This window comes from Megalops cyprinoides, chromosome 6, assembly GCF_013368585.1.
Source record: "Megalops cyprinoides isolate fMegCyp1 chromosome 6, fMegCyp1.pri, whole genome shotgun sequence".
NCBI classification, from domain to species: domain Eukaryota; kingdom Metazoa; phylum Chordata; class Actinopteri; order Elopiformes; family Megalopidae; genus Megalops; species Megalops cyprinoides.
The window spans coordinates 38,761,769-38,772,500 of record NC_050588.1 but is presented as its reverse complement, the minus strand read 5'-3'; the positions used below and the strand labels follow the sequence as shown (position 1 = coordinate 38,772,500).

The window sequence follows — 10,732 nt, the reverse complement described above, 5'->3', positions numbered from 1 at the left end:
GCGTTGTTGTGTTTGTGCAGGAAAACGCATAGGAAACTCCCCTAAAGGTGTGGAGTGAAGTTTACATTCCAGTCACAAGAAAAGTACCGATTCACTCATGAGGCTGTGCTCAAACATCCAGTCTGATGAGGACACTGTTAAAATTCTGGGTCTTGAGCATGCTAAAATAACTGCGACACTGTTTATGTCCTTTCCCTTGGGAGTAGAGTATGTGTGGAATACAAGGGACAGACCCTGTATTTATGTATCATAAAACTATGGTATAAGTCTGGTGTAGTACTAGCTAACCCACATCTGTGTTCCCACTAGATTCATTTTGTCCAACGCAGTAGAGGTTGTACCAGGGTATTAGTCACATCCTGTTTTCAACAACGAATAAAAAGTACAAAAAAACTCGCATTTTCCTGTTTTTGAGGACACTTGCTGCACTGAGAACGGGGAGCTCTCTTCTAAGTCAGCACCTGCCGACCTGCCGATGTATGTGTTTTAAGGTGAAAGTGCTTCTCTTAAGGTCTTTCCTGTGTCCCGTCCCCTGCAGGGCTGATGGGAATGCCGTCTGACTCCGCCCAGCAGACTCACACTTCCTGCTCCTACCAGTCCCCCCACGGCACCCAGAACAGCCTCACCAACAGCCTGGCCAACAACGGCGGCCAGGTGCCCCTGTCCCACCCGTCCCAGCTGCAGAGCCAGAACACCCACCCCGCCCACACATCGCCCCACGGGGCGCACCTGCCCCAGCACCCCCAGCACCCTTCCCAGCATGCACCTCACTCACAACACCCTTCCCAACATGCATCACACCAACAACACCCTTCCCAACATGCACCACACTCACAGCACCCTTCCCAGCATGCACCACACAGTCAACATCCTTCACAACATGCACCACACTCACAGCACCCTTCCCAACATGCACCACACACACAACACCCTTCCCAGCATGGACAACACTCACAGCACCCTTCCCAGCATGCACCACACACACAACACCCTTCCCAGCATGGACAACACACACAACACACTTCCCAACATGCACAGCACAGTCAGCACCCTTCCCAGCATGCACCACACACACAGCACCCATCCCAGCATGCACCACACACACAGCACCCTTCCCAGCATGCACCACACACACAGCACCCTTCCCAACATGCACCACACACACAGCACCCTTCCCAGCAGCAGCAGCATCAGTCCCATCCTGGCCAGCAGCAGCAGCTGTCCTGTAACTCTGGTAAGGCCCTGCTCTGCTCCAAGCACTCTGTAAGAGACATTTGTGCTTTCGTATATATTTATTGCTAAGATTAAACGGTTTCAGCTTGGATCCAAGCCTTGGTCATCCTCTCAACGTAATTTCTGCTCGGTATTCTTTCACTGAGGCAAAGGGAAAGCTAAAAATGTCTGTACCCTGTGGAATCTCTGCACAGCACAATTCCAAAATGAAATGGTGCCCCCAAGTGGCAGTGTTATGCATTACATGCTTTCCCGTGACCTCTGCTGTTCCACTGTCTCCCCGCTGCAGGCCTGCCCTCAGACTGGTACCCCAACCTGGACGCGCTGAAGGAGAGCTGTCGCATCGCCAGCAGCTACAACTGGGCTGATGTCGACCTCTCACCTTTCCAAGGTGCGCTGCTCTGTGCCCTCTGATTGGGAGGCTGTGTGGAGAAGAAACCAGGAAATCCGTGTTTACACGTCCGCTGGGCCACGGAGAGCAGAGAGGCCTGCCTGAGTCCAGGCTCAGTGCAGCAGAGCTGTTCCCTTTAGGCCCTTTTGGGGACGGCCAGTAAAGGCAGTTTAACAGTTTCACAATGATGAATGTTACATAAATGTTCTGTCTCTAGTAGGATGTATATGGCTTTGTTCAGGGGCTTGATCCAGTGGTTTGGGGTTTTCACCAGGTCTGAAGGAGAGCATGAGACAAGCAGAGCTCAACAACTGGTCCCTGGAGCCCACGCAGATCGCTGACCTCTGCTCCTCCATAAACCAGTTCTTTGCCCGCACTGGGGTCATCCAGCCACAAGGGGCAGTGCAGCCCCCAACATGCCATGGTTCAATCCACCCCAGCAAGCCCAGCCAGCACATCAGCACGGGTGAGTATTACTGTGAGAAACTCCACCTCTCAGTCTCTTCTGACTCATGACTCCTCTCACAGATGTGTCCACAAACGAGGTCCTGTAATATGAGTGCGAGTGTGTGGACTGAGATTTCACAGTGAACTGAGTGATCTCACAGTGTGAGCTTTCAGACAGACATTTCAGTGTGAGTTTTCGGACTGAGAGATTTCACAGTGTAACCTTGTTGACTGAGAGATTTTACAGTGTGAGCATATGGACTGAGAGATTTCTCAGGATGTGGAAATGAGGGCTATGCTCACGCAAAGCTGTTGTTACACAGGAAATCCCTACATGGATTCCAGGCAGAATCTGCCCCCTATGATGGGCCCCCCGGGATATGCCCACCTCCCTCCAATGAGCAGCGCCGGCCCCACTTTGACAGGTAACCCCGCCCATCATATTTAGCTCCGCCCAGTCACATTCTCTGGCAGCCTGTTACCCGGCAACATGTCTTAAAAGTAAAGCTGAAATGCATTATGGAAATTCTTTATTACAGTTCATTAAATATTCAGTGACACAGGCTATTTGCACATCTACAAAATGGATGTGTCTCTGTGTTTCATTTGCATGTGTTTGTGACACAAGTCAACCATTTTGCTGGTTAAGATTATATTAAGAAGTCAGCACAGACGATTTAAGTCATTTGGAACACTACACACAAATAACACTTCAGCTATAGCTTTGCTTAAGTGTCTCCACTTTAACTAAATACTGCAAAGTCACCTTTCAGAATTACTTTATCCCTGGATCAGTCTCAGGGTTTACAGAGTATACGGTAGTGACAGTTATATCCTTGAACACTTTTGATTGGATAAGTGGCCTCAAATTGCAAGAGCTGCGCTCTGGTGGACAAAGACTCGCCAAGAAAAAGCACACTTTGAGCATGTGCGATTGTAGGGGCGGAGCCAAGTGTAGAGAGTGCTGTAGAGCTCTGCCCTGATTGGTGGAGAATGGGAAGGGCCGGATGCTGACTGTGTAAGTGAACCATGGCGTTTATCGCGCAACATGGAGGTAGATCTGCAGTGATCTCTCTCTCCGCGCCACTCCTGCTTTCACCGCCAGTGCTTCCCGAGCCCGGCTGAAGGCTGAGAGTAGCCATCCCTTGCTCAGTCACGTTTTCACCATTTTTCAAAGTTCACGACTTCAAACTCTGGCTTAGAATAGGCATTGGTAGAGAAGCATGCTGCTTTACTTGTACTTGTTAAATGGCCATGGCCGTGTCCGTGTACTGAATTGAAAGCAGTTTTGTTCCAAATGGAGACGCACAGTCCAGTGGAAATTCTCAGTCATGTGTTGTGTATAAACGCTGTTGCATTCCCCAGAAAAGAGACGTAATGAAGTACTCCTGTGTCTGTGGGTTCCAGCTTGTGAACGCGCAGTGGGTAGTGTGTGTGTGTGTGTTTGTGTTTGACCCCTGATCTCTCCCTCCCCAGGACACCACGCTCAGATGAACCAGCAGCACATGATTCCTCCCGGAAGTTTCCAGATGCGCCGCATGCCAGCTGACGACATCCAGGACGACTTCGACTGGGACTCCATCGTGTAGGGCTCCGCGGGGGGTGGGGGGGAGTTGGGCCAGGGCCGCGCCCAGGGGTCCACACGCTTTCGCAGGGAGGCACGCGGGATGGGACCCCTCAGAGGTGCAGTGGAGACTTCAGTGTCCTGACCTTTTTACAAAACAAAAACAAAACGAAAAAAAAAAACAGGAAAAAAAACACAAACAGTTTGAAGACAATCATATCTAGCGGGACACCTTTCAGTGATCGTTTTTGTACTTTTTGTGGCTTTTGTCATGGGGCGAGCAGTACCTCTGACCCCCCCTCACCCGAAACCTCAGCGGTCGCGGCTCCTGGCTGTGGTGTGGTTTGGCGGTGTGGTGACCAGCCCTCAGGGTCGTCTCTTAGAGCGGAGGGAGACAGTAGGTGATGTGGTCGTGCCTCTCTCTCTCTCTCGCTGGACTGGAACTGTGTGTCCGAGTGCCAGCAGGAATGGAGGATCTACAGAGGGTTTTACAGTCCCGGTCTGGACCTGGGGAGGCTAGGAGGCCCTCACAGACGCGGAAGGTCTCAGACCTGGGCGCATTCTGGGGTCTAAACCCCAGCCGAGTTCGCCTCCTTTCTCTGAACGTTAACATCAGGTGTGCGGCGCTAGGGCAGGTGTCAGCAAGGAAAGCAATCCCAAATATCACAATACAGATGTAAACTTAACAGCAGTACCTGCAGTATTTGTGCTTGTGTGTTTTATTCTGTCTGTAACGTGTCATTTCACCACCAGTGCTGTCAGTATCAGTGAGGCTTTTTTTCCCCAAGTCTTTCTCAGTTCTTCATAGCACATATTTCTGAATGAGGCGGAGTGGTAGGTGACAGACACCACCAGGCTTGTGGGCTCGTTAGCTGCTCTTTCACTGACCCATGCTGGCTGTATGTCATGTGACCCAGTATGACGGTTAGCATTCGAACTGATAGTCTTGCTGACTGCTCAACTGCTGCCTGACCAAATTTTTTGGCACCAACGACACCCATCAACATCATGTTTGTAAATAAATGAGCAAGACCAGCCACAAAATGTATACGTGTTAGCTGGCTGGCTGGTGACTGAGGGAGGAAACCTGATGCTTGTGCTGTCATCATCACTGTGCTAGACAGACCACAAAGAGGAGAGAACCATGCTAAAGACCGCTGCTGGGTGTGGCCTTTTCCATAGGATGCTAAGCACACCTTATGTTTCATTTACCTGGGTTCAGAGCAAACCTGGTTCCCTATCTGGACTTCCCTATCTTCCCTTATCTGGACCTATCTGGACTCCAACATATTGTCAGCCCAGGTCAGTTTGCTGTGATTCCATCTTCAGCTCACCCCAGGTGGAGCTCACCTACAGCCAGGGTGGGCCAGTGGAGAAGCCTGCAGCTCGCCTCAGGCGTAGCTGACAGACAGCCAGCATGGGTCAGGGGAAACACAGCTGTGTGCTGGGGTCCCCGAGTCATGGAGAAGGCCTGTCACTCCTCACGGGGGCGTTGTCGCTGTCTGGATTACACAGGGTCAAAGGAAGTTTGCACAATATAAACTCCTGCGCTCGGGCTTGCATTTCTGCACTGAGCCCTGCTGAGATTATACAACTGAGCGTCATCTAGTGTGCATTTCTGAGTGAGTGTGACGGGGATGCTGGGATACGTATCTGTCCAAAAGCATGGCTGTCTCATCTGTCGTGTGCTGCAAAGTATGTACATTTACTTTTGTAGATAAGGTCTGCAAAAGACAGACATGAAATGTCTCCATGAATTTACATTTTAACATAATTCATGTTAATCGTTCTCATCCCTTATATAGTTCGTTTGGGGAACAGGGATGTTAAAATGCTCAGTCACTGCTGAGATTATCTCAGATGAATCAGATGGTCTGTAGAACAGTGCCTCAGGCTTTCAGAAGGTGCTGGACCAGGCAAAGCTGAGGGTGTCCTACACCGGGGATCTAAGATGTCAGAACCTGAACCACTGTGTGTCTAAGGGACAGTTCCCTGTGCCTTAATGTGCCCAGCCATCAGGACATCAAGAAAAACTACCATGGAGGGGGGAAGTGGGTCCTGAAAGACTGTGTGTGTGTATATGTCTGTGTGTGTCTGTTTGTGAGAGAGACAGAGCGAGAGCGAGATATAGGGCTATATGTTTATGACATCAAAATCATCTCTGTCCCCGATAAATGAGCACAAACCTATCCACAGAGGGGAGAGGGAGGATTCACAGGGTCTGTAAAGAAAGAATCAAGCACTTTGTCTCGGCGTTGCCCAGAGGTCAGGCCAGGGTCACCTGTCTGCTCTCTCAGCTCGGTTTTCAGACTCGGGTGACTTCGTCATGGTTTTGCTTTGTCCCATTTTGAGCAGTATTTTGTCTTTTTTCTGTCCTCTGAAATGGCGCGCATACATGGGGTGTCAGGTCTAATTTTTTTGTGCTACTCTTGACAGTGTTTTGAGTTTTGATGTCTGTGTATTCGTACTAATACACCTGGTCCTGGAGACCGTTGCTGCCACACCTGGTCACAAGTACCGTCCTCAGTGATCAGAGACGGAGGGACAACTGTGCAGCCCGTATGGAGAGACCAGCATGGAAGCCACACCTGGCTGCTTACCTGGAGGTTTCAGGCATATTCGAGCACTGTGAGGCCACGGGCTCTGAGTGGCGTTCAGTCTGAGCGGCGTTCAGTCCACATGCCGCTTGCATGTGACAGGCGGGTGGGTGTCAGCATGCTAGTGGCTCTGCGATATCATTGTTCAACCTAAAAGGTAGGATACAGATAGATTGTCAGATTTTAGCTGGAGTTCGCCTGGTGAGATCCACGCCAAGCTGTGAGGTCAGTGTCAATCAAACCGGAATTAAAGGAACAGCTAATGATCAGCTGACAGACACATCAGACACCAGTGCCCACGCTGTTCGGTCAGAAAGGCACCCGTCTCAAAAGCAGGCTGAGCTCAGTGGAGCGGGTTCGACCCCAGCCGTTTCATCAGCTAAAGAAGGAGCTGCAGCCTTGCTGATCTACCCACCCCTACCCCAGCATAACCAATCAGCTTCGGTCCCCAGGAGAAGGGGTGGGATTGTCAGCAGGGTCTCTCAGGCACCCTGCCATTGGCCAGGCACCTGAGGTTTGCTCAGGTGACATCAGTGGAGTAGTGTCTGTCCTCTGAGCTGTGATTGGTTCCCAGTTCATTGTGGTACACTGTGGGACTTGCATTGAGGGACACAGCCGTTGGCTTTGGATATAGGTTTATCGGAGGCCTGCATTTGCCTTGCTTCAGTGCCTCTGTGTGATTGCAGAGGCCATTGCAGCGAGGCGAGCCTAACATGCAAAAACGGGGTTTCACAAAAGGAGAGAAACACGAAACGTTTGTGATGGTAGCCCAGGTGTGGACAGCAACACTGTCTTTTAATGTTTGTTAAATAATGTAAGTCCTGCAAATAGGTTTTATATTGCTGGTCAGTTCAAATCCCGCTAAATGTTTTAAAATGTAGGCCGCGTGTTGCTTTTAAGATACTACAAAGTGCGTTGGTCTTCCTCAGAGAAAGAAACCACAAAGAGACAGCGCCGGGTCAGGATGTTCCCAGGAGTGGCCGGAGGGGGTGGAGGCCATTTTAGATGAAAAGGACAGTGAAATCTGTGGTGCCTTGGCAGGAGATAGAAGGGGGGAATTGGGAGGTCCAGGCGTAAACGGCAAAAGGGAAGAGAGAGATACGGAAATGCGCAAAAACCATCGACCGGTTTTTCAGTGTATCCTTCGGTTCACGTGTATACATGTGTTTGTCATATTGCTGCAGAATAAGATGCCAGAGAGATTTAGATCTATATGAAAAGCCTTTGTTACATTAAGGGAGAAAACTGCCAACAAGTACTGGTATTTGAGGCCTATTTTATTCAATGTTGGTGTGTTATTGTGCTTATTGTAAATATATGTCTTTTCAATCGTCCTTTTTTTCCCTCTGGGTGGACAAGGATCCTGGGGAGAGGCGGGGTTCACAGGCTAAAGAAAGGGGGGGAGGATACAGAGTATTTTGCTATTGTTCAGTCAGAGGGTGAAATGGTATGTATATATATCTATATTGTATATATGTGATGAAAATGCGTTGGCTTTTGTGTGACACTACCTTTTACCTGTACTGCCGTTCTTCAGTGTTTTGGTGTTTCTAAAATATTTTTGTTGTTTTTCTGTTGTTTTGTTTTGTTTTTTTTTTGTAATTTTATTTTTACTTCATTTCTCTTTTCTCCTTTCCCTTTTTTGTTATTGCACGGTTTATTAATTTTTCTGTCCATTGAGATGACACGGCTACTCTTCAGTTAAGTGTATCAGTTAAGTGCTGTAAAATAACTCTGAAGTGTCATTAGGATTGTTGCTGCCAGAACCCCCCACCCCCACCCCCCCACCCCCCCGATATGCATGAATGGCACTTAAAAAAATAAACATGTTAACTTCACTGTGGAATGGTTTGCCATTGGCTTTATTTTCCACTTGCTGCACAGCCATCCGAAGGTGTGTGTCATGATATCAAACACACTTTGTGAATAGAGTAGGAAGTGTGTGCACCGTCTGTGTGCTCTGAAGTCAGACATTACTGGTAGAAAGGCTGCCCAACACCTCATCATACTACAAGAAATTCTACGACTCTTACGAATACTTTACTTACTTTACAGTCACTTAGCAGACACTCTTATCCAGAGCGACTTACATAGGTTACAGCTTTTACATGTTATCCATTTATACAGCTGGATATTTACTGAGGCACTTCTGGGCTGAGTGCCTTGCCCAAGGGTACAACAGCAGTGCCCCGGTGAGGAATCGAACCGGCAACCTTTCGGTTACGAGACCTGCTCCCGATCTCTACAGCACAGCGGAATAATGGCATGCCACACACTATGGACAGGTACGTTTTGCAAGGCCCATAATGGGTGGAGCCACCTCCTTCAAAAAGGCTCATGTCACACCTCAAACAAACAACAAGCATACTCTCTCACTATTTTTGTCATGCCCTCCACCCTCTCTGTTTGAAATAGCCAATTACATCTCCAAAATACCCTCTACACCACTGATTCTCAATCCTGCTCCTGGCCCCCCCCCCCCCTGCTCTACCTACCTGACCGAACTCATCAGTGGCACTTTTGTTTAGCCGAACACACCTGATTTAATAAAAAGCATATTAATTATTTCAATCAGGTGTGTTTGGAGCAAGGATAGACTGAAGATATGCAGGTCAGGGGGGCTCCAGGAGTAGGATTGAGAAACACTGCTCTACACTAATGGTAGCACTATTAAGCGCAACAAATGTAATCCTCCAACACACTGGCCTCCAGCCAATGGCTGTTTTTCACATGTCCCACAGTGCACTACAGTGGAGCGGAGGCCAACAGGAGGATGGCTGCATCTCCACTGGTATCATCCAAGTACCTCGCAGGTGCCCCAAGAACCACTAGAGGGTGCTAATGAGTGACACAACGAGGAGACCCTGACCATCATATCCCACCCTACTGTGGACTCTGGATCATTGTTGGCTCATGACACACTCCAGCCTCAGACTTGCAAAGCCTTGGTTTAAAGGGCTTAGCCTGCATTCCGAACCGGTGCCAAAGCAAACGGAGGCCCAAGAGCCCGCCGCTCAGTCTCCCTCCACGCATTCCACTCAAGTTTACATTTACGTTTATTCATCTGGCAGACGCTTTTATCCAAAGGGAAGGCTTTTAGCCAAAATGAGGCAAGCAAATAGCTATATAAGGAGTCGACCCGCCAAGTACTTGTATCGACTAACAGAAATGACAGTGACCTCTGGCACATCTCTCAGCTGTATCTCACCTTGTCTCACCCAATGCTCCTGGAGAGGCTCTGTCTCGGCATCACTCAGCCTTCACACAGGAGTGCCCCAGGGGTCAGTACTTGGTCCATCCTTCTCATATTACACAGAAATTAACCCACAATTCCTCCAGTATATATCAGAACAAAACCAGTTTTTGTTCTGCTGAGGTGACCTCCAGAAATTGTGGGATAAACCAATTCATTGGTTTTTATCCCTGGCTGTAGGGCTTAGTCTGCACTTGAAAGAAGCACTTCCATTGTGTGAGCATGTCGAGACGCCCTACACTCCCACTTCTCCAGACTACATCTTGGGTCCTCTTGCCAAGTACTAACATCTATGACCCCACTGGGTCTCAGTCTCTAGTGTACTCTACTTTGTTTTTTTTTACTGAAATAGTAATCTGATTTGTGTTGTCAGCAAACTCCTGCAGTGGAGAAACTTGTTAGGTCCCAGGCTGGTAACATTACATAAAATCACCCTTTATATGACATAGTTACCACTACCACATTGTTAAACTGCCTTGTTCATTTTTGACTCATTTTCACTGTAGGGTTACTCAATAACCTCTATAAAGCACTCTGGATAAAAGTGTTTGATTCGTTAATGAATAACGATACATGTATTCGTTGTAAATGTCTGGCCTTCAATTGTCATCATTGTCCATCGGGTGCATGCCTTTTCAGGCATGCATATACCTCTTAGCAAGACACACCCCAAGTCGGACCTCTGACACATCCCCCCCCCATTAGATAACAGCCCAAGAGAAACATATGTGTTCTCACCCCCCACCCCACCCCCATCCAAAATCAGACATACAATCCCCCCAGGAGGACATAGCTGTTCTCACCCTGTCTCACTTTGGCTCTCTGTAGCAGCTTGCCTCTCTCGGCCGGCCCAGCCTCACTCTTACCAATGCAGAGACTGCGTGTGAGAGACCGTGGGTGTACACCAGTGCGTGGGGCAGAGAGAGCTGCGTGAATGTTCTAGCGCCGGAGTGCTGAGGATTTTTGGAGAATCCCGTTTGGACAGAGACACTGGGTCAGCGCCTGCGGGACACGCCGAAGAGGAATTGAACCATGATTAGAGCCCCGCTGCTAGTCCTGCTGGTCATCGCAGGGCACCTCTGTGCAATCACGCAAGCAAGTAAGCCCATGCCCGACTAGCGCTAACGGCTGCCTCCTTTCACCGCTCGGCCAAATCAACACCTGCTCTGTGTCTGGTTACCGTCTTTCCAGCTGGATAACTGCAATATGTCTACTCGCTGTTCGTTAAAATCGATAACTGTAGCTTA

General features: G+C 49.0%; 1 protein-coding gene across 1 annotated transcript in view; it reads left to right on the top strand.

Moving 5' to 3' along the window:
* Positions 1–7,809, top strand: part of LOC118779515 (forkhead box protein J3-like) — a 43,402-nt gene extending 35,593 nt beyond the window's left edge. Inside the window, exons 7-11 of the mRNA XM_036531663.1 lie at positions 539–1,234; positions 1,523–1,624; positions 1,899–2,090; positions 2,395–2,496; positions 3,548–7,809. Of these exons, the coding sequence (XP_036387556.1) occupies positions 539–1,234; positions 1,523–1,624; positions 1,899–2,090; positions 2,395–2,496; positions 3,548–3,660 (1,205 nt within the window). The 3' untranslated portion in view covers positions 3,661–7,809. The remainder of the gene's footprint in view (positions 1–538; positions 1,235–1,522; positions 1,625–1,898; positions 2,091–2,394; positions 2,497–3,547) is intronic.
* Positions 7,810–10,732: the final 2,923 nt, after the last annotated feature.